The sequence below is a fragment of the Panulirus ornatus genome, chromosome 5 (genome assembly GCF_036320965.1).
Source record: "Panulirus ornatus isolate Po-2019 chromosome 5, ASM3632096v1, whole genome shotgun sequence".
NCBI lineage: Eukaryota > Metazoa > Arthropoda > Malacostraca > Decapoda > Palinuridae > Panulirus > Panulirus ornatus.
Genome location: NC_092228.1, coordinates 19,134,100 through 19,161,171, shown reverse-complemented (window position 1 = coordinate 19,161,171; position 27,072 = coordinate 19,134,100). Strand labels below are relative to the sequence as shown.

General features: G+C 40.3%; 1 protein-coding gene across 6 annotated transcripts in view; it reads left to right on the top strand.

Annotated features, from left to right (window-relative positions):
* Window positions 1–27,072, top strand: part of Zir (dedicator of cytokinesis) — a 304,369-nt gene that overhangs the window by 64,860 nt on the left and 212,437 nt on the right. For all 6 annotated transcript variants that reach the window (XM_071661769.1, XM_071661767.1, XM_071661771.1 and 3 more), the window contains 4 exons: window positions 3,554–3,742; window positions 8,628–8,731; window positions 14,458–14,626; window positions 17,046–17,221. In XM_071661769.1, coding sequence (XP_071517870.1) covers window positions 3,554–3,742; window positions 8,628–8,731; window positions 14,458–14,626; window positions 17,046–17,221 — 638 coding nt within the window. The remainder of the gene's footprint in view (window positions 1–3,553; window positions 3,743–8,627; window positions 8,732–14,457; window positions 14,627–17,045; window positions 17,222–27,072) is intronic.

Sequence of the window (27,072 nt, the reverse complement as noted above, 5' to 3'; positions counted from 1 at the left end):
CTGTGTGTGTATATATATGTGTACATTGAGATGTATAGGTATGTATGTTTGCGTGTGTGGACGTGTATGTATATACATGTGTATGGGAGTGGGTTGGGCCATTTCTTTCGTCTGTTTCCTTGCGCTACCTCGCAAACGCGGGAGACAGCGACAAAGCAAAATAAAATATAAAGATATTTCTCCCCTTATGTAACAATTTAGTACCTTCCATCAAATTTTCTGTTGAAAATGAAAATAATGGTATGTTACCGTTTTTAGATTGCATGATCCATAGGCAAGGAAACAAGTTTAAGTTTAGCATATACAGAAAACCTGCCAGTATATGTTTATATATCCATTATTACTCATCTCAACATGACAGAGTTAAATTATCATCATTTCAATCTATGTTCCTTAGGGCATTATGTATTTGCAGTCCAGAGTATATTGATGATGAGTTTGAGAAGATATATTCTATTGGATCTAAGTTAAAGTACCCTAGATCTTTCATTGATAAATCCCTTAAGTTAGCAAAGAAATAATTTTATAGAGTTGAGCCCAAACCTCCCATTGACACCAAGAATCTTTTAGTTCTCCCTTTTAATAATAATTTTACACCCAGGAGAATTTTCTGGTGAGTTCCTGAGTAAGATATTCTTTATAGTGTTATTGTTGCTGAAGGCAACATTTACATTAAAGGATTTAAGCAACGATGAACCAGGTACACCCACAAACTTATGTCCCTTAAACAGTTACTTTTGTCCCTCTTGCCTTTCTATAGTGGCACTATACATGCATTCTGCTAATCCTTAGGCACCTACGATGCTCCAAATGTAGATTGAAAATCCTATTTAACCAATCAACAACACAGTCATCCCCTTTTTTAAGAAATACAGTGGCAGTAGCATCCACTTGAGCTGCCTTGCTATATTTTATTTTATGCAAGTTATTCACTATCTTATCTTCACCAAACCACTTTCCATGTCCCTCTTACTTTGCATACCTACGTGACCCAAACACTTGTATCATCAGACGCATTCAACAGTCCTTCAAAATACTCACTTCATCTCCTCACCTCATCACTCCCTGTTATCACTTCCCTATTTGCTTCCTTCTTTGATGTCCTAATCTGCTCTCTTGTTTTTCTTACACTGTTAACTCCTAAAACAACTGCTAATATCTCTGAAGTTTAATGATAATTGATCACCCCTACACTCATTTAAATGACCCCTAGTTTTTCAGCTACTGCAGTTCCCTTATTTTTTCCCCTGTTGCTCTCTGTTGTGTATCTCCCAATCATTTGCATTCCGTCCTTACAAGTACATGTCATACTCCTCTCTTTTCTCTTTCACTTGCAACTTTATTTTGTCATCCCACCACTCTCTACCTTTTTCTGCCTGTCCACCTCTTACACATTCCAGTATTGCTTCTCTAAACATCCCCCATTCCTCATCTACTCTTCTTGCTTTGTTTACTCTCATCCTTTGCCATGCGACATCCAGTCTCTCTTGATATTTCTTTGCACAAGTTTCTTTTCGAAGCTCACTTGCTTTCACCACCCAGTTCTTTTTTATGTCATCACATCAGACTGGGGAAGAGCAGTGTGGTTTCAGAAGTGGTAGAGGATGTGTGGATCAGGTGTTTGCTTTGAAGAATGTATGTGAGAAATACTTAGAAAAGCAAATGGATTTGTATGTAGCATTTATGGATCTGGAGAAGGCATATGATAGAGTTGATAGAGATGCTCTGTGGAAGGTATTATGGTGTGGGAGGCAAGTTGTTAGAAGCAGTGAAAAGTTTTTATCGAGGATGTAAGGCATGTGTACGTGTAGGAAGAGAGGAAAGTGATTGGTTCTCAGTGAATGTAGGTTTGCGGCAGGGGTGTGTGATGTCTCCATGGTTGTTTAATTTGTTTATGGTTGGGGTTGTTAGGGAGGTGAATGCAAGAGTTTTGGAAAGAGGGGCAGGTATGAAGTCTGTTGGGGATGAGAGAGCTTGGGAAGTGAGTCAGTTGTTGTTCGCTGATGATACAGCACTGGTGGCTGATTCATGTGAGAAACTGCAGAAGCTGGTGACTGAGTTTGGTAAAGTGTGTGAAAGAAGAAAGTTAAGAGTAAATGTGAATAAGAGCAAGGTTATTAGGTACAGTAGGGTTGAGGGTCAAGTCAATTGGGAGGTGAGTTTGAATGGAGAAAAACTGGAGGAAGTGAAGTGTTTTAGATATCTGGGAGTGGATCTGGCAGCGGATGGAACCATGGAAGCGGAAGTGGATCATAGGGTGGGGGAGGGGGCGAAAATTCTGGGAGCCTTGAAGAATGTGTGGAAGTCGAGAACATTATCTCGGAAAGCAAAAATGAGTATGTTTGAAGGAATAGTGGTTCCAACAATGTTGTATGGTTGCGAGGCGTGGGCTGTGGATAGAGTTGTGCGCAGGAGGATGGATGTGCTGGAAATGAGATGTTTGAGGACAATGTGTGGTGTGAGGTGGTTTGATCGAGTAAGTAACGTAAGGGTAAGAGAAATGTGTGGAAATAAAAAGAGCGTGGTTGAGAGAGCAGAAGAGGGTGTTTTGAAATGGTTTGGGCACATGGAGAGAATGAGTGAGGAAAGATTGACCAAGAGGATATATGTGTCGGAGGTGGAGGGAACGAGGAGAAGAGGGAGACCAAATTGGAGGTGGAAAGATGGAGTGAAAAAGATTTTGTGTGATCGGGGCCTGAACATGCAGGAGGGTGAAAGGAGGGCAAGGAATAGAGTGAATTGGAGCGATGTGGTATACCGGGGTTGACGTGCTGTCAGTGGATTAAATCGGGGCATGTGAAGCGTCTGGGGTAAACCATGGAAAGCTGTGTAGGTATGTATATTTTGCGTGTGTGGACGTATGTATATACATGTGTATGGGGGTGGGTTGGGCCATTTCTTTCGTCTGTTTCCTTGCTCTACCTCGCAAACGCGGGAGACAGCGACAAAGCAAAAAAAAAAAAAAAAAAAAAATCTTAACCATGTTTCTTTCATGTTGGGAAGTATAAGATTTGGGACCCGTATTTTTTTGTTCAAGTCATGATTCAAGAATAGAAGCCTGGCTTAAATTTAAGGGTTAAAGATATTGTCTAAATATTGTCTAAATTGATAGGTGCAACTTTGTGATAAGTAGTTCTTAGGCAACATTGTTGCATCCATATTCCATACATAAGTTAGAATGGTAACCCTTTGAATATTGAGTTGTATTTGTTTGTATAAGATTTTGCAAGGCAACATTGTTTTTCAGGAATGTAACCTTGTCTCTTTATACAGGGAATAGCTTTACTATGATTGCTAGTGGATTAGCATTTGCTGGTCTCATAGTTATTATGGCAGTTGAAGAGGATGAATCCTTTTGGACGCAACCTGTTTTGAGGAGTTAAACAGGGTTTTAATCCACCCCCCAAAAAAATACTCTCCCAGACATTCAGAGGGCTTTCTTTCAGTAATGTTTTCTTATACTTGGTAGCTTACATTTTTTACTTTGATAATGATTTAGCTTATTTTATGTATTTCTTATTGTTTTTCAATGAGAACTGAAATTTTCTAACAGTGGCTTCCTGTGTATCGTGATGGCAGTCTGCAGACAGGGGAGCGCAGTCTGCCTGTGATGATGGAGCGCCCTCCAAGCAACTATCCATATATTACAGCAGACATTCAGTTACCTGGCACAAAGTGGGTCGACAACCATAAAGGATTGTTTACTGTCTTCGTTGATGCAGTATCATCAGTTCATGCTCAGGTATATGATAGGCTTTTAGTTTGAAGTATTTGTCTTTTACTGTTAGTAGGTAATGTTTATGATAGAATTTTGGTGGATTATGTGAAGAGGACAGCAGGAATATTTTGATTTACAGGAATTAACAAAGAAGTTTATGGAAGAAGGTGCATTTACTCACATTTCTGTAATTAAGGCAGGTTATGGAGAAAGTTTTATAAAAGCAGATTATCTGGTGTATTTATTGATGCATGGAAAGTACATGAGAAATTAAAGAAGACTAGACTTTAGAAAGTTTAGCATTGGCTTAAATGAGGTTAGCTGAATGCTGCACAAGAGTAGGTGGTGTTAGAGGCATTTTAGGATGAATGTGTGTGTATGGTAAAGTTTTTTGATATCACTGTAGTTGTTTAACATCTTACTTGAGATGATACTTAATGAAAATGATAAGAATTGGGGTCATCACTTTAAATGAATGCAACTGCAAGATATTCTTGTTTGGGATGAGACCTTATATTTAGAATGATAATGATTGGATTAGAGATGTCTCAACAGTAAATGAAAACAGTCACAAGATAATGTTGTCTCCACAGCCCTTAACTGATGGTAACTCACACTTGGAAGAGAGAAAAGTACAGCATACCCTGATTACAACCGTTAAGTTTATAAAAGAGAGGATGTAGGGATAGAGCAACTAGAATTAAGTAGGAAATTTGTTAATAAGGATGTAAATAATCTCTTATATAGTATAAGAGTGGTGGATGAATAGAACAAAATGACTGAAGTCATGGTTAATGCAGACAGCATGCATAGATTTAAGATATTGTATGATAGTAGAGAATGTTCAAGATATTTGGCCCACAAGTATAAAACTCACTTCTCTTTCAGTAAAATAGGTAATTCTAAGAGACTGAGTGTGAATGAATGTGGCCTTTGTTGTCTTTTCCTAGCGCTACCTCGCGCACATGTGGGGGGAGGGGGTTGTTATTTCATGTGTGGCGGGGTGGTGACGGGAATGAATAAGGGCAGACTATGAATTATGTACATGTGTATATATGTATACGTCTGTGTGTGTATATATTTGTATACGTTGAGATGTATAGGTATGTACATGTGCGTGTGTGGATGTGTATGTATATACCACACTCTTTTTATTACCACATATCTCTCTTACCTTTTCATTACTTACTTGATCAAACCACCTCACTCCACATATTGTCCTCAAACATCTCATTTCCAACACATCCACCTTTCTCTGCACAACCCTGTCTGTAGCTACACCTCACAACCATATAACATTGTTGGTTCGAACCACTATTCCTTCAAACATACCCATTCTTGCTCTCCGAAATAAAGTTCTCACTTTCCACACATTCTTCAATGCTCCCAGAACCTTCGCCCCCTCCCCCCACCCTGTGACTCACTTCCGCTTCCATGGTTCCATCCCAGATATCTAAACCGCTTCACTTCCTCCAGTTTTTCTCCATTCAAACTTACATCCCAATTGACTTGTCCCTTAACCCTACTGAATCCAATAACCTTGCTCTTATTCACATTTACTCTCAGCTTTCTTCTTTGACACACTGTACCAAACTCAATCACCAGCTTCTGCAGTTTCTCACCCGAATCAGCCACCTGTGGTGTATCATCAGCGAACAACAACTGACTCTATTCCCAAGCCCTCTCATCCACAACAGATTGCGTACTTACCTCTTTTTATTACCACACATCTCTCTTACCCTTTTAATACTTACTCGATCAAACCACCTCACACCATATACTGTCTTCAAACATCTCATTTCCAACACATCTATCGTCCTCCGCACAACCCTATCTATAGCCCATGTCTCGCAACCATATGACATTGTTGGAACCAGTATTCCTTCAAACATAACCATTTTTGCTTTCTGAGATAATGTTGTCGCCTTCCACTCATTTTTCAACAGAACCTTCACCCCCTCCCCCACCCTGTGATTCACTTCTGCTTCCATGGTTCCATTTACTGCCAAATCCACTCCCAGATACCTAAGACACTTCACTTCGTCCAGTTTTTCTCAATTCAAACTTACCTTCCAATTGACTTGTCCCTCAACCCTACTGTACCTAATAACCTTGCTCTTATTCACATTTACTCTCACCTTCTTCTTTCACACACTTTACCAAACTCAATCACCTGCTTCTGCAGTTTCTCACCCAAATCAGCCACCAGCGCTGTGTCATCAGCAAACAACAACTGACTCACTTCCCAAGCCCTCTCATCCACAGCAGACTGCATACTTGTCCCTCTCTTCAAAACTCTTGCATTCACCTCCCTGACAACTTCATCCATAAACAAATTAAACAACCATGGAGACGTCACACCCCCTTGCCGCAAACCGATATTCACAGAGAACCAATCACTTTCCTCTCTTCCTACTCATACACATGCCTTACATCCTCGAGAAAACCTTTTCACCGCTTCTAGCATATATGTGTATTTATTATTCTTTCTCTTTGTTTTTTGTATGTTTTTTTTTTCATACTATTTGCACTGAAACCTCAGCCCCCTATCCACTACCAGGCCCCCACAGACCTTTGCATGGTTTTACATGGTTGCATTATATTCCCTGGCTTAGTCCATTGACAGCACGTTGTCTCCTGAATCCCACATCACTCCAATTCACTCTGCCCTGTGCATGGCTATCACCCTCTTGCATGTTCAGGGCCTGAACACTCAAAATCTTTTTAATCCACCCTTCCATATTTATTATTTCTCTTTGTCTGTTTTTGTATGTATGTGTATGTATACATTTTGTCATACTCATTCCCCTTTCCCCATGTTAGTGAGTTAGCATCAGGAAAAGATGAAGAAAAGGCTTCATTTGCTCAGATCCAATCTCAGCTGTCGTATATAATGCCCTGAAACCACAGTGCCTATCGACTACCAGGTCCCACAGACCTTTGCATGGTTTAACCAGGTTGCATTACATTCCCTGGTTTAGTCCATTGACAACACATTGTCCCCTGAGTACCACACTGCAATTCACTCTGCTTTGTGCATGGCTGTCACCCTCCTGCATGCTCAGGCCCTGAACACTCAAAATCTTTTTTACTCCTCCTTTCCAATTTGGTTTTCCTTCTCTTTGTCCCCACCACTTCTCATACATATATCATCTTTGCCACCATGCCTCACTCATTCCCCTGAATTTCCAAACTATTTCAGCACACTTGCTTCAGTTTTCTCTGTCGCACTCTTCTTATCATCACATCTCTCTCTTACCCATTTATTCTTTACTCAATCAAACTGCCTCACACAACATATTGCCCTCAGACTTTTCATTTCCATCTCGTCCATCCTCCTCTGCACATTTTCATCTATAGCTCTTGCATTGCATCCTTACATTACTGGGACTATTATACCTTCAAACATATCTATTATTGTCCTCCCAGTTACTGACCTCTCTTTCTGCACATTCCTCATTGCTCATAGAACCTTCTCCCCCTCATCTGCCATATGACTCACTTCCACTTTCCTAGTTCCATTTACTTCCATGTCCACTCCCAGGTATCTAAAACACTCCATTTCTTCTAAAAAAATTTCCATTCAAACACCCACCCAAACTAACTTTTCTCTGCCTTGCTAAACCTAATAACCTTGCTTTTGTTCACCGTTATTCTAGACATCTTTCTTTCACTTACTGTCTTGAACTCAGTCACCAACTAATGTGGTCTCTCACTTGAATCTGCCACTAGTGCTATGTCATCAGCATGCAACAACTGTCCCACTTTCATCCCCCCTATCCCCACACAGACTGCATACTTGTTCCTCTCTCCAGTACCCTTACATTTACCTCCCTCACAACCGTATTCATGAACAAGTTGAATGACCATGGTGACATGACACAACCCTGCTGCAGACCAACCTTCACCTTATATTCATGACTGCCTACAAGGTATGTTGGTCATTCCTATCATATGTTTTCTTCAGATCCATAAATGCCACATGTAGATTATTCTGTTTCACTAAGTATCTCTCACATTCTTCAAAATCAAGATCAAGTGTTTGCTTTAAGGTTCACTCCATTCAAACTCATGTTCCAAATAACCTGTCTCTTATCACTGCTAAACCTATTAATCTTGCCTATATTCACATTCTTTATCAAGTTTCTCCCTTCATGCACTTAACGAAATTCCGACGTCAACCCTTGCAGTTTCTTAATCCAAACTACTACCAACAGAGTATCATCAACAAACTGGTGACTCACCTCCAAGAGCTTTAAGTTCACTTTCCTCACATCATATGGTGGACTGCTGTGAAACTTTTTAAGTAGTGTCCCTCTGCATTTGATCTGACACCTCATTGGGATACACTATATATGTATGATATTGGGAGTTATTCATATAATGAAGATCTAGATCAGGCAGTTGGATCGTTGATATCGTATTGTGTGTCAAAACAGCCTTTGAGTGAGACTTGTTCCTCCAGAGATTGATTTGGGTTTGGTGCTGGTTTTAAAAGGTAGTCATGAACTGACTGATTCTGCACAGTAGTTTATGGATATCAGTTTTCCTTAAGGACCTCAAATGTGTTTATTAAATCTTAAGGTAGCCATTTTGTTTACACTAGGTTAAGGTGATCTGTTAATAGTTAGGTGGGAACATTAGGTAGAAGCCTCTGCAAACATGAGGCTAGACTTGCCCTCTGCCAGTGGCTTGGTAAGGCACTAAAGGCTAAGAAGCAGCACTGGAGTTCACTAGTTATAGAGACTATTGCTGTGTCCATCCCTTTGAGGGAGTTCCAGAATGGAACCAGTGACAGAGATAGGTTGCTTGAGAGCAGTTGCCTAGCAAACGAATTGCCTTTGCCATTTGTATGTTCTGCCTTACATGGATAGGATGTCTTTTGGCTTATAATTTTTCCACATTACAGGACAAGCACATTGATCGTTTTTTTCACCTCTGCAAGATGGTAGAAGAGGGTAATATTCCTGCACGAATTGGTGAAGCAAATATGGAAGGAGAACTCAAAAGAGCGTAAGTATTACTAAATGACACATACTGAAGCTAGTTTGAAAGACTAGTGTAATTTATTTGTCTAAGTCCATTCTGATGCATCAGAAATTCTTTTGATTTACAACTATTTCAACTAGAATAAAAGACTAACTCTTTCATAGTTGGTAGTGTGAAAAAACTATATAAACAGACAGAGTCTCCTTTTATTGTGAAGTGGTCATAATAATAAACATTATCCTTTGTTTTACATTTATTCCATATTTGTTCATGATTTATTTCATTCAGTAATTGTAGTGTTCGTATCAATTGTCACATTGTCCAGTATTTTATCCTTTACAAGATTCAGGGTTTTGCACATTAGCACATGCCAGGACAAGGATGGTAGTGTAATCCACCTGCAAATGGTAACACAACAAGTGAAAGTTGTCTTTGATGAGGTGCTATTATTGTCAGTGCCATTAAGGACTTTTTTTTCTGAGGGAGATTACTTTACCCTGCTCCTATATGGAGCACAACTTTTAAGTTGCAGTAGTCCCATAAAGGGGATCCTAAGGTTACAGATGATAATATCAGGACATAAATGTTTCAGTTAATTTGGCTTTAGATTATAGCAGGGTTTTAACAAAGAACTGCGCCTGAACTTTGGTATGAATACGATAATGATAACTGAAGATCATATTCCTTGGCTGATACTCATCAGTTGTAATTGTTTTTCATATTATTTTTCATACTAGATCAGTTGTGATGTATTTAGTTCTTATTTTTTATTGTTAATTTTCTTTCATACCTTAGGTCTGTTCCTGTGTTAGCAAGGTAGTGCCAGGAACAGAAGAAGAAAGGTTGCATCTGCTCACATCCATTTTCTAGCCGTTATGTTTAATGCTCCAAAGCCAGAGCACTCTGTCCACAGCCAGGTCCCACAGACTTTCCATAGTTTACACCAGATCCTTCAAATGTCTTGGTTCAGTTCATTGACAGCATGTCAACCCCTGTATACCACATTGTTCCAATTTTCTGTATCCCGTACATACCTTTAACCCTCTTGCGTGTTCGGGCGCTAGTCATTCAAGCTCATTTCTACTCCATCCTTTCATCTCCAATTTGATCTCCACCTTCTTATCCCCCTCATTTCTTACACATGTATCCTCTTTGTCAGCCTCTTTTCACTAATTCTCTCCATATGTGCAAACTGCTTCAGCACACCCTCTTCAGCTGTCTCACCCACACTCTTTTTATTACAACTCTCTCTTATCCTTTTATTACTTATTCAATCAAACCACCTCACACCATATATTTTCCTAAAATATTTCATTTCCATTACATCTACCTTCCTCCACACATCCTTCTTTACAGGCCATTCCTCACATTCATACAATATTGTTGGCACTACTATACCTTCAAACTTACACATTTTTGGCCTCCCAGATAACAATCTCCCTTTTCACACATTCTTCAATGTTTTCATTTTAGAACCTTGCCCCCCCCCATCCTATGACTCACTTCCACTTTGGGATGGTATGTGAAGTGATAGAGTTATGGAGAGTGGTTTGGTGAAGAGAGAATAGGTGGTGAAAGCCTTGCGCTGAAATGTGGCACGACTGCTAGAGTGAATGGCATTGCAGCTAAATTTCTTAAGGAAGGGGGTCAATGTGTTCTTGATTGGCTTGTTAGGAATTATTTTATGAATGGATTAGGTTATGATGTGGTATGCATGTTTAATGCCACTGTATAAAGGCAACAGGGACAAAGATGAGTGTTCAAACTATAGAGGTATAAGTTTGTTGAGTGTACCAGGTTCATTGAATGGGAAGGTAATGGTTAAAAGGGTGAAAGTATCTACAGAGCATCAGAATGGGGAGGAACAATGTAGTTTCAGGACTTGTAGAGGATGAGTAAATCGTGTGCATGCTTTTAAAGATTGTGTGTGAGAAATACTTAAAGAAACAGAAAGGTTTGTATGTGGCATACATGGATCTGAAGAAAGCTTATGATAGACTTGATAGAGATGGCTTGTGTAGGTCTTAAGAAGTATGGTATGGTAGGAAAGCTACTTGAGGCATTGAGATTTTTCAAGGGTTTAAGGCATGTGTACAAGTAGGAAGAGAGGAGAGAGAGAGAGAGAGAGGTTCCAAGTGAAGGTTGGTCTGTGGCAAGGGTGTTTGTCATCACCATGGCTGTTTGATTTGTGTATGGATAGGATGGTGAGGGTGGTAAATGCTTGACTCAAGGAGAGAGGGGTGAGTATGCAGTGTGTAGGGGATGAGGGGGCATGGCAAGTGAGTGAGTTGGTATTTGCTGGTGACTTAGTGCAAGTGGCAGATACAAGTGAGAAACAGCAGAATTAGGTAACTTAGTTTGGAAGAGTGTATGCAAGGAGGAAATGGATAGAGAGACAGGCAAGTTTAAATGAGTTTAAATTGATAAAAATTGGAGGAGGTGAAGTGTTTTAGGAACCTGGGATTGGACATGGTGGTGAACTGAACCATTGAAGTGGAGGTGAGTCATAGGGTTGGTGAGGGGGCAAAGAATCTGAGTGCATTGGAGAATGTCTGGAAAGGCAATAATAGGTGTGTTTGAAGATAAAGTAGTCTCATTGATGTTGTATGAATGGGAGGTATGGGTTGTAGGTGGAAGAGGACGGAGTTGTTGGAAATTGAATGGTGTGAGGAGGATTGATCTAGATGATTTGGACATCAGAGAATTAGTGAGGAGAGTCGACAGAGAAGATATGCATGTTAAAGTGGTGGGGACAGAAGAAGAGGGAGACCAAAGTGGAGGTGGAAGGATAGAGTGAAACAGATTTTGAGTGCTCAGGGCCTGAACATGCAGGATGTGAAATGCATGTGCAGGTTAGAGGGAACCAGAGTGATGTGGTACTCAAGGACTGATGCAAGTGGACTAAACCAGGGCATTTGAAGCATTTGGGGGAAACCATGGAAAGGTTTGTGAGGTGTATTTGTGGATAGGGAACTGTGGTTCCAGTCCATTAAGCATGACATCTGGAGAATTGATGAAACGAATGAGGTCTAATCTTCATCTGTTCCTGGTATTACCCCGTTAACTTGGGAAACAGAGGGAGAGGGGCTCAGCCCCTCATTTTGTTTCAAATCGCATAGAACTGCACAGTGCTGCATTGTTGCTTGTTGCCTTTGAAGAGAGAAAAGTAAAGGGGACTCAATCACAGCCTTTAAACCAGAATCAAGACAAAGATGGTGAACAGTTCTTGAAGGATGTAGGGCTAGGATAACCAGAGAAGGACAGAGAGAAGAAGAATAAGGCTTTTATGATAGGGAATGTGTGGAACTGTATAAAGACCTTGGCACTTGCAGAAGTATTTGCAGTCATCCCTCTATATGTTTTTATGTATACAGTGAGTATGTACATATGGTAAAATGTAAAACATTTTGAGTCTGAATTTGATCATAGATTATAGTAACAAGAATCTTCTATTCTTATTTTGCTGTTGACAGTCCCTGTGGAGGGAATGATAAATCTATCAATCTATCTATATCTTTGATATCCTTTCCTTCTGGGAACTCCCATCAAGGGGTGGCCATGGCAAAAGAATCTCCATTTATTCCTGTCCTTGCATGCTTCCATCATATACACTATTCCACTCTTTCATCTGTTTCTTTCTCTCTCCAGTATTCCTCCACTTACTTGCCCATGTCACAGGTGGTGTTCCACTCACACCAACTCCTTTGATTGTACTTTCATACACTCTCCTTGTAAACCCCCAGTCTTGCAATCTTTCCACATGCCCAAACCACAAAATATTACATTTCACCCATTCTACCACTCCACAATTCTATCCCTTTGCATTCCTTGCCATTCCACATCTCTCATACACCTTTTCATTTCTTTCTTCATTACATCTAGTCACATCACATGCTCTTCTCAAATACCTCATTTCCACAGCCTGGATTCTTGATCTCTGTGCCTCATTCCACGTCCATGTTTCAGCTGCATAGGTCAGGGTTAGGAGGGCTATGCTGTCCCTTAATCCTGTCTTCACTCCCATACTTACACCTCTATCCTTCATTATTCTGTTGAGGGACCCAATGACTCTTCTACCCTTTACTGCTCCCTCCCGTATCTCTCCTTCCATGTCACCAAACTTACCCATGACAGCTCCCAGATACTTAAATTCCTTCACTTCTTCCTTTATTTTCTCTTCTCATATCCGCAATACAATTTAGTACCTTTTCTTCTTTCATTCCATATGGTTTTATGAAATCTATACCTTCACTCCATTTCCTTTTAAACACCATTACTGTACTTTTACTTGCATTTACCTTCAATCTCCTTTGCTTAAATGTGTTATGAAACACACTTACAACCTTCTGCTCCTCCTCACTCTCCACAAACAATACAGTATCATCTGCAGACAGGCTTGCCACTAGCCACCATATCTCACTGCCACACTCCATCCCTGCACCCCTTTACCCTAGTTTTGCTTTCATCTCGTATCTTTCCTTCCATATTTACATTAAAAAGCCACGGTGATGTCACACAGCCTTGCCTCACACCTGCATGTATCCCAAAACTTGCTCAGCTCTCCATCCACTCTTACACACACATTTGCTCCTCTATAGAAGGCTTTTATACCATCCAACAGTTGTCCCCCTAAACTATATATATCCTTAACACATCCCACAAAGCACTCAACTCTTGTCATATGCTCTCTCCAGATCCATAAAAGTTGCATACATCTCCTTACCTTTCACTAAATACTTTTTCATGGTCATTTAAACAACAGAAATCTGATCCACACATCCCCTACCTTCCCTATAATCCTCTTGCTCTTCACTTATTCTGCATTCAATCACTTCCATCACTCTGTCAATTAATATTCTTCCATACACTTTTCTTGGTATACTTAACAGACCTATTCTTCTGTAATTGCTACATACATCCTTAGCACCTTTTTCTTTGAATAAAGGAACAATAATAGCATTCACCCAATCCTCAGGCACAGCCTTCTATTTCCATGCTAATTACATATAAGATACATCCACTCTTTCACACTTTTTCCTCCATACTTCAACATTTCAGCCATAATCCCCTCCACTCCACATGCCTTTCCTACCTTCAGCCTTATTATTGCCCTTCTTACCTCCTTTTTTGTATAGACCCCTGCACTTACATCCTCTTCCTTCCCTCCTCCATATCCATATGTAACAACTGCTGCCTCCCCTTCTTCCGTCATTCATTGGTTCTTCAAAATACTCTTTTCTTCTTCCTTTCACTTCCTGCTTTTGATTCAGCAATTCCCTTTCCTTTCTTCTCGCATCAGATTTTCACTCTTACATCCACCTCTTTCTTTTTTCACTTCCTTCCAGTATAGTTTCATGTTATCCTGAAACTTTTGACTTCCTTCCAAAATCTTCATCTGCTCTTTCTTCACTTTCCTCTACCAGCTTCTTAAGATGCTGCCCACATAATTTGTATTCTTCCCTCCTCCTTTGCTAAACTTTCACTGGTACATTCCTATTGAGCAATCTACCATATTCCCTTTTCTTTTCTTCCACAGCATTTCTAATCTCTTTTGTTCATGATGTAACAGTCCCTCATGGAACATATGCAGTGATGTAGTTAGAAGGTACAAGAGAACCTTTGAGATGCCATGCAATAGGTGCTTGATAATATTAAGATGCTAAACCATGAGGCTGGTTTGTTTCCTCTAATGTGAAGGACATCTGCTTAGAAGTAAAGTTTCATTATTATGTTGTTTTATTGCTTTACAGTTTGGGTGAGCTGGTGAATTGTCATGCCGAACCTCTTGTCCGCTTCATCCCTGTTCTACTAGATCGTCTTATCTCACTTATGGTTTGGCCACCCACCCTAGCTGGCCAGCTTGTTAATATAGCCCAGACTTGCTTTGAAACCATTGGTACTCTTGTTGGACGTGTTTCGGTAAGGATATGCTTGTTTAAAATGAGCATGACAAAGGCTGTCGTGATTTTTGTTTACACTGCCTTTTAGTTTGCCATTGAAATTGATGCATCACAGTACAAAAGGGGATGTTATAGACAGTGTCATTATTAGGGAGGTAAGGGAAATGTACAAATATGGGTTAAGCATGTGAAGTATAAAAGGTTAGGGGAAAGCATAGAGGATTAATGATATGTATAGTGCAACAGATGATAAAAGTGATCCATGATTAGCAGAGAAATACAAAATGTAGATCTAAAGATCCTGAATTTCTGACAGTATCTGTAGTTTAAAAGCATAGAAAAATATCTATCTCTGGAGGTTCCTGGTTTTTTGGATGTATGGTTAAGGAAAACTGAGTTATATCATTTTTACCTTTGTTGTTCCATGATTTGACTGATTTGCATAATGTATTATTATGCCAAAGAATGAAATTTTCTGGCAGATTTGAACTTGATATTATCTTGATGTAGTTGAAGTGCTTTTTCATTTGTCATTTTAACTGACTTTGTGACAAGGACCATAAATATTTTTCACCAGAAACAGCTATTTTGTAGAAATATAGTTCACATACTAGATTTTACAGTAACATCATTCATGAGTTGTAGAACCAGTTCATATGATATTTACTGTATGATTCATCTATGGGTAAAGCTTATGAAGTTATTTTGAATTTAACATGAATATTTTTGAAGTTGTTTTACCTAACAATTTTTTTTCTCCTTTTCTATTATTGACACTTTACAAGCAAAATTGAAGGAATAGAACACTTATATTGTTATGAAAGATAGTCATAAAAAAAGAAGTGAAAGATGTATGATATTTGTGGCAACAAATAAAAAAGAGCTTCCCATATGGGAGAATGAGACAGTCATACCTGAGAATCTGTTTCAAAGAAATATAGCATATAAACATTGAAACTTTCAAAAGGAACCTTGATGGATGGGTTTGAAAAGTACGAGAGGTAGTTGGTAGGAACATTAGTCTGGAACATTAAGTAGAAGTTGTCCTTAGGAACATTTGGTAGAAGCCTCCACAAATACTGTGCTAAAGTTGCCCTATACCAGTGGACTGTAAAGAATGAGGCACAAAAGGCTAAGAAGCGGTACTGGAGTTCAGTGATTATGGAGACTTTATTTGCTGTGACCACCCCTCTGAGGGGTGTCTAGAAGGGAACAGGCATCAGAGATGGATAGGCAGGTCACTCAAGAATTGACAGTTACAGTAATGTCAGTGTTACAGCCAAGGACAATAGTAATAGCAACCAAGTGAATAATTAAGTGTAAGATGTTTGCTAACTGGATGATAGCATTATCAACCAAGTGAGCAATAAAGTGCATGGTATGGCTAACCTTGTCTCAAACAAAATCTTATTGTAGTTAGTTGGGTACTTCTCCTTGCTCCCACCATTTATAATACACAGATTTTGGACATATGAAAATAATGAGTGAGGAGAGGTTGACAAAGAAGAGCTCTGTGTCAGAAGTGGAGAGGAAAAAGAGAAATGGAGATCAAACTGGAGATAGGATGTAGTAAAGAATATTTTAAGTAGTTGGGGCTTGAAGATGCAGGAGGGTGAAAGGGGTACACAGGGTAGAATAAATTGGAATGATGTGGTATACAGGGGTAACATTCTGCCAGTGGACTGAACCAGGGCATGTGAAGTAGCTATGGGAAGCATTGGAATGCTCTTTGGTGCGTGGTTGTGGATAGAGGGCAGGGGTTTTGATGCAAATGCATTGCAAATGACAGGTGCAGAATGGATGTGAGCGAGTGTGGCCTTTCTTTGGTTGTTCCTGTTGCTTCCACATTGATACAGAGAACTATGGACAAGTATGAAAAACGGAAAGATGCACCTCTCCCAAATGCATATATTTCTTCCTTATTATCTGGTGAAAAGGGAGGAGGAAGTGAAACCCTTTCACATGATGAAATGTGGGAAAGTATCATCATGAGATTATAGTTTCTTAAGAATGGGATTGATGGTTAGTCAGGCTGTTCATCATGTGCAGAACCCAAGATGATGTACCTGAGGACTGGCAGAGTGCATACTTAGTTCCATTGCATGAAGGCAAGGGAAAAAAATGAATGTTAGAATTATTTTGGTACAAGTCTGTTCAATATGCAGTACCATTAAAGACATAGAATAGTGATTGAGATGGTAGTGCAGTGTATGGTGCTGCTGAATGAGGAAAAGCAATGTGTTTTTAGGTGAGTTAGAGGGCGTTTGAACCAGATGTTTGCTTAGCTATGAAAAATATGTATGAAATGTACTTGGAAAAAGAGACTTGCTTGCCTATGTCATTTGTGGATTTGGAATTTACAGTTTGATATTTACATAAACTGTAATCAGGTTGTCATATTTTCATGATTTTCTAATATGTATATACATTTTTATCAGGCTCTCTTGGAGGATAAAAATGACCAACATGGACGTAACAGTACATTGTTGTCGTATGTGGCATATCAGTCAACATTACCTCACCCTGATGATGGTCCACCAACCCCAGTAGCTCCTACACACACACACCATCCCCATCCACCAAGTTCAGTTCCTGTACATCGCAAATATTCCAGGTAAGAATTAGAGGTTGTGTTATTTAATGATTTGCTTATGTTTTCCTTATCTACTTTTACTGTACTATATTTATTCATTTTTAATTACCACTGGACCCCTTTCTTAAAAGGTTTTAGTGTCGATATTGGATTCATTTTTCAGGGGCTTTTGTAGTTTTTAGGCTGTGCTGAAGTCATTGGGATGGACGAGATGGACTGCTTTTAATGAGACTGTATTCTTTTTTATCAGCTGACAGTGATGCAGCCTTGCAAAAGATGACTTATCATTCATGGTGTAACCCCAAGCAGGTGGAGTCCAGTAACATGAATTTAACCCCATTATTTTACATCATTTATTTTGAAGAGCAACCAAAGTGCTTGCAAAGTGATTATAGGGATGACATGATGGTTTGACCATCATCTAAGTAAAGTAGGTACTGCTTGCCCATGTTAAGAAGTATAAAATGTGAAAAGAATGAGGTTTATTCTACAAGTATACAGAAGGAGCAAGGCATAGTTTGGGAAGCTTAGGCATTTATGTAAAGGTTAAAGTGATGGAAGGAAGTGAAGTGTTTTAGATATCTGGGAGTGGATTTAACAGCATATGGAATCGAGGAAGTGGAAGTGAGTCACAGGGTGGGGGAGGGGGCGAAGGTTCTGGGAGCGTTGAAGAATGTGTGGAAGGCGAGTACATTATCTCGGAAAGCAAAAATGGATATGTTTGAAGGAATAGTGTTCCAACATGTTATGTGGTTGTGTGGAGGAGAGTGGATGTGTTGGAAATGAGATGTTTAAGAACAATGTGTGGTGTGAGGTGGTTTGATTGAGTAAGTAGTGAAAGGGTAAGAGAGATGTGTGGTAATAAAAAGAGTGTGGTTGAGAGAGCAGAAGAGGGTGTATTGAAATGGTTTGGTCACATGGAGAGAATGAATGAGGAAAGATAGACAAAGAGGATATATGTGTCAGAGGTGGAGGGAACGAGAAGTGAGAGACCAAATTGGAGGTGGAAAGATGGAGTGAAAAAGATTTTGAGCAATCGGGGCCTGAACATGCAGGAGGGTGAAAGGCGTGCAAGGAAAAGAGTGAATTGGAACGATGTGGTATACCAGGGTCGATGTACTGTCAATGGATTGGACCAGGGCATGTGAAGTGTCTGGGGTAAACCATGGAAAGTTCTGTGGGGCTTGGATGTGGAAAGGGAGCTGTGGTTTCGGTGCATTACACATGACAGCTAGAGACTGAGTGTGATTGAATGTGGCCTTTGTTGTCTTTTCCTAGCGCTACCTTGCATGCATGCAGGGTGAGGGGAGTGCCATTTCATGTGTGGTGGGGTGGTGACGGGAATGGCTGAGGGCAGCAAGTATGAATATGTATATATGTATATATATATTTGTCTGTGTATGTATGTGGATGTATACATTGAAATGTATAGGTGTGTAAATGTGCATGTGTGGGCGTGTATGTATATACATGTGTATGTGGGTGGGTTGGGCCATTCTTTCGTCTGTTTCCTTGCTCTACCTTGCTAATGTGGGAGACAGCAACAAAGTTTTTTTTTTTTTTTTTTTTTTTATACTTTGTCGCTGTCTCCCGCGTTTGCGAGGTAGCGCAAGGAAACAGACGAAAGAAATGGCCCCCCCCCATACACATGTACATACACACGTCCACACACGCAAATATACATACCTACACAGCTTTCCATGGTTTACCCCAGACGCTTCACATACCTTGATTCACTCCACTGACAGCACGTCAACCCCTGTATACCACATCGCTCCAATTCACTCTATTCCTTGCCCTCCTTACACCCTCCTGCATGTTCAGGCCCCGATCACACAAAATCTTTTTCACTCCATCTTTCCACCTCCAATTTGGTCTCCCTCTTCTCCTCGTTCCCTCCACCTCCGACACATATATCCTCTTGGTCAATCTTTCCTCACTCATTCTCTCCATGTGCCCAAACCATTTCAAAACACCCTCTTCTGCTCTCTCAACCACGCTCTTTTTATTTCCACACATCTCTCTTACCCTTACGTTACTTACTCGATCAAACCACCTCACACCACACATTGTCCTCAAACATCTCATTTCCAGCACATCCATCCTCCTGCGCACAACTCTATCCATAGCCCACGCCTCGCAACCATACAACATTGTTGGAACCACTATTCCTTCAAACATACCCATTTTTGCTTTCCGAGATAATGTTCTCGACTTCCACACATTTTTCAAGGCTCCCAAAATTTTCGCCCCCTCCCCCACCCTATGATCCACTTCCGCTTCCATGGTTCCATCCATCAAAGTATAGTAATATAATAAAAAAAAGTGATGGGAGCTGTTACTGGACTCGCCTGCTTTGGAATATACTGCTAGTTAAGAGTTTCCTTTAGTAAGGCTGTATCATTGTCAGTTTACAAAACAGATTACAGTCTCATCAGAGAACTTCTTGCTTTGAATGAGTGTTCAGGGTGAAGGGACCTTTGGAAATGAGGTCTTGGGGTAATACTAGGAGCCTTGAAGAAAGGGGCTCTGGCACAGTACCAACAAAAAGAGAAAAGGGATTCAGTGAAGAATAAAGAAATTTGAAAATGCCATATGGAGAGATGAGAAACTGTCATTCTTTGAATGAAAGAGAGTATGGAGTTTGAGAATGTGAGGCAGACTGCTAGTTGGTGCTGCACTGTGAGTATTGCCAAAGAAGAGAACCATCAGTGGGAGAAAGGGTATGCCTGTTACTTCTGTGGAAGTTCATCTGCAGACAACCATAGCCAGCTGCTCCAATACCTTAATGACATTTTTTTTTCTTTTTTTGAATTTGGTAAATTGTTCACTTGTGCTTTAATTCTAAATCATATCTTTCAAACAATGAGGGAGGTCTATTACCAGTACTACCCTACTGGATATCGGAAGGGATAGTGATGGCTACATAGTAAGCCAGTACTTAAGTAGTTGTCAAGTTGCACTCCTGTGACCCAGATAGTTGTCTTTTCTTTCTGCCTCACCCACACATGAACTACTGGCATTCTGTCTGTACACCTACAGTCTCTCCTTGTCGTACATAACACTTGTCAACACTTAACTCACACAGCTCATCTTTCGTAACTCTAGATTTTCTTATGTTGAGCACTACATGCTAGCCTGTCCTTTTAACAAAATGGTTGGAGCAGTAGATAGAAGTAGTAGTTAGGAACATTTAGATGGAGTATGAGGTATAACAGGTAGAAGTAGTATTTAGGAACATTAGGGAGGAACATTACCAGTATTACCCACCTGGGTATCAAGAGGGTTCGTAACATCTGCTTAGTGAGCCAGCAGTTTAGTGGTTGTCAAGTTGCACTCCTCTGACCAGGTAGCTGTTTATTCTTTCTGCCTCACTAACTTGTGGACCATTAGCATTCTGTCCACAAGCATACAATCTCTCCTTGTCATTATAACCAAACTTTAACTCACACAGCTCATTCTTCGTAACTGTATATTTTCCTGGAGTGAGCACTATGTGCTAGCCCTTCCTTTTGGCAAAATGGTAGGAGCAGTAGATAGAAGTAGTAGGTAAATAGAAGTAGTGGGTAGGAACGTTTAAGTTGAAACTTTAGGTAGAAATGGTAGTTAGGAGCATTAGATAGAAGTATTCATAAGAAACATTAAGTTGGAGCCTCTGCAAACACTGTGCTAGACTTGCCCTATGCCAGTAATCTGTTAGGGGTGAGGCACTAAAGGCCAAGAAGTGGCATTAGAGTACTTTAGTTATGGAGACTCTTATGCCTTGGTCACCCCTTTGAGGGAGTTCCAGTTGGGACAGGCATCGGAGATATTGATAGGTAGATGGTATTAGGTAGAAGTAGTCATTAGGAACATTAGTTTGGAGCCTTTGGAAACACTGCACTAGAATTGCCCTCTGCTAGTAGTCTGTTAAAGGTGAGGTACTAAAGGCCAAGAAGTGGCACTGGAGTTCACTAGTTATGGAAACTCTGTTGCTATGGCCACCCCCTTGGGGGAGTTCCAGGTGGGAACAGGTGTCAGAGATGTAGATTGATAGATCTTTCCTTTTGAAATTACCTATTTGTTCTCTAGGGGGAAAGAGATTTACTCAGATGGGGCCTAGCTTTTGAACATTCTCTACTATCATACAATTTCTTAGATATTTATGCTCTCTGAATGAAGTGTGTCCTTAGTCATCTTATTTTATTCACCGACCACTGTTATACTATAGAATACTTGTTTACATCTTTTTTTGACAAAATTCTTGCATAATTTCATAATGTCCTGGTTGCTATTTCCTTACAGCTCTCGAAGAAATGTTTACTGTCTATTTCATCAGTCTATTTTAAAATTTGAAAAGTTGTGAACAGTTCACCTCTCACTCTTCTCTCTTCCAAGGTGTAACTCACTTCTCTTAATTTTGATACTGTCTTTACTGCCCCTTTCCAGACCTTCTCTACAGTTTGGCAGGTAGCATAGAAAGCTTTAGCAAAAAAGAAAGCACCTCAGTCATTAATAGGTTCAGAAAAGGCCTGTGGTAATATTCTTGACAAAGCAGTATGAGATGGTTTGATGTTTTCTGCATAGAAAATTTCAAAGTATGTATGGTAAGATCTTTTGTAATAGATGTACCGCTCATACAAGAGTAAAATGAAGGTATGAGTGAACACAGTGTGGTAGTGTATCGAGGCTGTATAATGCACCTTGATGGTTGTTTACTGTTTTCGTAGATGAGGAATTGAGATGAGATTGAGGTGGGCTTGATAGCATTGTTGAGCAGTGCCATGTTAGAACAGAAAGTTTTCTAAGTTTTTGTTGGCTGGTAGTTTTGTTCTTTAACCCTTTCACTGCATATCAATTTTCATGCTATGTGCAAATGTTTAAATGTAATTGGAAAAAACCCTATGACACATGGAGAAGTTCCCTTGTAAGTCATATGATGTAAAGCATTGAAGAAGTTAATGAAATTAGATGAAGTGTTGAATAGAATTATAAGTAACTTTGATTATGTGTATAGAAGAATGCAGAAAATTGATATAAGCAAAAGCAAGATTTCTGTCTTAGAAAGAGATAGAATTTGGAAAAGGTACAGTCAAACAGGAACATCAGATTGAATAGAGGGGAAGTAATTTCTAAAGATATTTTGTGTGAGAATGATGATAGTCAAGAGGATATTTGAATACCTTAAGTTGAGAGTAGGCTCATGCAATTAAGAAGAATCATATTTGCTGAAAGTTATGATCAATAGAATAGGAAGAATTTTAAATGTAAAGTGCCCAAGTTCTTGTCTTTGATCTTGTGTGTGTCATGAATATTTTTTCATACTTGATTGCTGTTTCCTGCACTTATTTTTGTTTGAATAGGTTGAAAATATGAGCTGTAGATAACATATGTAATGTAGGAGAATATAACGATTATTGTTGGTGACAGAGAATTGATCAGAAAAAATCATAAGAAAAATGCATGAATGAAAATCCATTAAGATGTTTATTTTTTTTTATTATTATACTTTGTCGCTGTCTCCCGCGTTTGCGAGGTAGCGCAAGGAAACAGACGAAAGAAATGGCCCAACCCCCCCCATTACACATGTATATACATACGTCCACACACGCAAATATACATACCTACACAGCTTTCCATGGTTTACCCCAGACGCTTCACATGCCCCGATTCAATCCACTGACAGCACGTCAACCCCGGTATACCACATCGCTCCAATTCACTCTATTCCTTGCCCTCCTTTCACCCTCCTGCATGTTCAGGCCCCGATCACACAAAATCTTTTTCACTCCATCTTTCCACCTCCAATTTGGTCTCCCTCTTCTCCTCGTTCCCTCCACCTCCGACACATATATCCTCTTGGTCAATCTTTCCTCACTCATTCTCTCCATGTGCCCAAACCACTTCAAAACACCCTCTTCTGCTCTCTCAACCACGCTCTTTTTATTTCCACACATCTCTCTTACCCTTACGTTACTCGATCAAACCACCTCACACCACACATTGTCCTCAAACATCTCATTTCCAGCACATCCATCCTCCTCCGCCCAACTCTATCCATAGCCCACGCCTCGCAACCATACAACATTGTTGGAACCACTATTCCGGTTCAAACATACCCATTTTTGCTTTCCGAGATAATGTTCTCGACTTCCACACATTCTTCAAGGCCCCCAGAATTTTCGCCCCCTCCCCCACCCTATGATCCACTTCCGCTTCCATGGTTCCATCCGCTGCCAGATCCACTCCCAGATATCTAAAACACTTCACTTCCTCCAGTTTTTCTCCATTCAAACTCACCTCCCAATTGACTTGACCCTCAACCCTACTGTACCTAATAACCTTGCTCTTATTCACATTTACTCTTAACTTTCTTCTTCCACACACTTTACCAAACTCAGTCACCAGCTTCTGCAGTTTCTCACATGAATCAGCCACCAGCGCTGTATCATCAGCGAACAACAACTGACTCACTTCCCAAGCTCTCTCATCCCCAACAGACTTCATACTTGCCCCTCTTTCCAAAACTCTTCCATTCACCTCCCTAACAACCCCATCCATAAACAAATTAAACAACCATGGAGACATCACACACCCCTGCCGCAAACCTACATTCACTGAGAACCAATCACTTTCCTCTCTTCCTACACGTACACATGCCTTACATCCTCGATAAAAACTTTTCACTGCTTCTAACAACTTGCCTCCCACACCATATATTCTTAATACCTTCCACATAGCATCTCTATCAACTCTATCATATGCCTTCTCCAGATCCATAAATGCTACATACAAATCCATTTGCTTTTCTAAGTATTTCTCACATACATTCTTCAAAGCAAACACCTGATCCACGCATCCTCTACCACTTCTGAAACCACACTGCTCTTCCCCAATCTGATGCTCTGTACATGCCTTCACCCTCTCAATCAATACCCTCCCATATAATTTACCAGGAATACTCAACAAACTTATACCTCTGTAATTTGAGCACTCACTCTTATCCCCTTTGCCTTTGTACAATGGCACTATGCATGCATTCCGCCAATCCTCAGGCACCTCACCATGAGTCATACATACATTAAATAACCTTACCAACCAGTCAACAATACAGTCACCCCCTTTTTTAATAAATTCCACTGCAATACCATCCAAACCTGCCGCCTTGCCGGCTTTCATCTTCTGCAAAGCTTTCACTACCTCTTCTCTGTTTACCAAATCATCTTCCCTATCCCTCTCACTTTGCACACCACCTCGACCAAAACACCCTATATCTGCCACTCTATCATCAAACACATTCAACAAACCTTCAAAATACTCACTCCATCTCCTTCTCACATCGCCACTACTTGTTATCACCTCCCCATTTGCGCCCTTCACTGAAGTTCCCATTTGCTCCCTTGTCTTACGCACTTTATTTACCTCCTTCCAGAACATCTTTTTATTCTCCCTAAAATTTAATGATACTCTCTCACCCCAACTCTCATTTGCCCTTTTTTTCACCTCTTGCACCTTTCTCTTGACCTCCTGTCTCTTTCTTTTATACATCTCCCACTCAATTGCATTTTTTCCCTGCAAAAATCGTCCAAATGCCTCTCTCTTCTCTTTCACTAATACTCTTACTTCTTCATCCCACCACTCACTACGCTTTCTAATCAACCCACCTCCCACTCTTCTCATGCCACAAGCATCTTTTGCGCAATCCATCACTGATTCCCTAAATACATCCCATTCCTCCCCCACTCCCCTTACTTCCATTGTTCTCACCTTTTTCCATTCTGTACTCAGTCTCTCCTGGTACTTCCTCACACAGGTCTCCTTCCCAAGCTCACTTACTCTCACCACCCTCTTCACCCCAACATTCACTCTTCTTTTCTGAAAACCCATACAAATCTTCACCTTAGCCTCCACAAGATAATGATCAGACATCCCTCCAGTTGCACCTCTCAGCACATTAACATCCAAAAGTCTCTCTTTCGCACGCCTCTCAATTAACACGTAATCCAATAACGGTCTCTGGCCATCTCTCCTACTTACATAAGTATACTTATGTATATCTCGCTTTTTTTTTTTTTTTTTTTTATACTTTGTCGCTGTCTCCCGCGTTTGCGAGGTAGCGCAAGGAAACAGACGAAAGAAATGGCCCAACCCCCCCCCATACACATGTACATACACACGTCCACACACGCAAATATACATACCTACACAGCTTTCCATGGTTTACCCCAGACGCTTCACATGCCTTGATTCAATCCACTGACAGCACGTCAACCCCTGTATACCACATCGCTCCAATTCACTCTATTCCTTGCCCTCCTTTCACCCTCCTGCATGTTCAGGCCCCGATCACACAAAATCTTTTTCACTCCATCTTTCCACCTCCAATTTGGTCTCCCTCTTCTCCTCGTTCCCTCCACCTCCGACACATATATCCTCATGGTCAATCTTTCCTCACTCATTCTCTCCATGTGCCCAAACCATTTCAAAACACCCTCTTCTGCTCTCTCAACCACGCTCTTTTTATTTCCACACATCTCTCTTACCCTTACGTTACTTACTCGATCAAACCACCTCACACCACACATTGTCCTCAAACATCTCATTTCCAGCACATCCATCCTCCTGCGCACAACTCTATCCATAGCCCACGCCTCGCAACCATACAGCTTTTTAAACCAGGTATTCCCAATCATCAGTCCTTTTTCAGCACATAAATCTACAAGCTCTTCACCATTTCCATTTACAACACTGAACACCCCATGTATACCAATTATTCCCTCAACTGCCACATTACTCACCTTTGCATTCAAATCACCCATCACTATAACCCGGTCTCGTGCATCAAAACCACTAACACACTCATTTAGCTACTCCCAAAACACTTGCCTCTCATGATCTTTCTTCTCATGCCCAGGTGCATATGCACCAATAATCACCCACCTCTCTCCATCAACTTTCAGTTTTACCCATATTAATCGAGAATTTACTTTCTTACATTCTATCACATACTCCCACAACTCCTGTTTCAGGAGTATTGCTACTCCTTCCCTTGCTCTTGTCCTCTCACTAACCCCTGACTTTACTCCCCAGACATTCCCAAACCACTCTTCCCCTTTACCCTTGAGCTTCATTTCACTCAGAGCCAAAACATCCAGGTTCCTTTCCTCAAACATACTACCTATCTCTCCTTTTTTTACATCTTGGTTACATCCACACACATTTAGGCACCCCACTCTGAGCCTTCGAGGAGGATGAGCAATCCCCGCGTGACTCCTTCTTCTGTTTCCCATTTTAGAAAGTTAATACAAGGAGGGGAGGATTTCTGGCCCCCCGCTCCCGTCCCCTCTAGTCGCTTTCTACGACACGCGAGGAATATGTGGGAAGTATTCTTTCACCCCTATCCCCAGGGATAATATACATATGTATATATACATATACACATACACACACATACACATACATACGCACATATACACACACACACAGATACATATATATACATATGAGAAATGTAAGAAACAATTTAGAAAACTGAAACTTCTAGCTTGAAATGAATGAAAAAATGAATGTCACATAATGGTTCAACCTCTGGCTATGGAAAAAGGAAATGTATAATTTATTTACACAAACATCAGTAGCAGTTCTCATCAATTTAACCACTGTATCAATAAGCTTCAATGTCTAAGCTACATTTTTCTCCAATTTCACTATTTTCTTGTCAAAACATCATGTATGAAAACTATCACTCCAGTAACACAACTATAAACATTTACTTCCCCTTTAAAAAAAAGTTCTGGGGAAGTCTGTCTCGATACACTGCGGGAAACTCTACCACCTGGCGGGGTTTGTGTTGCAATGGTTCCCGATTCACAAACAGATTATTGTTGGTGACA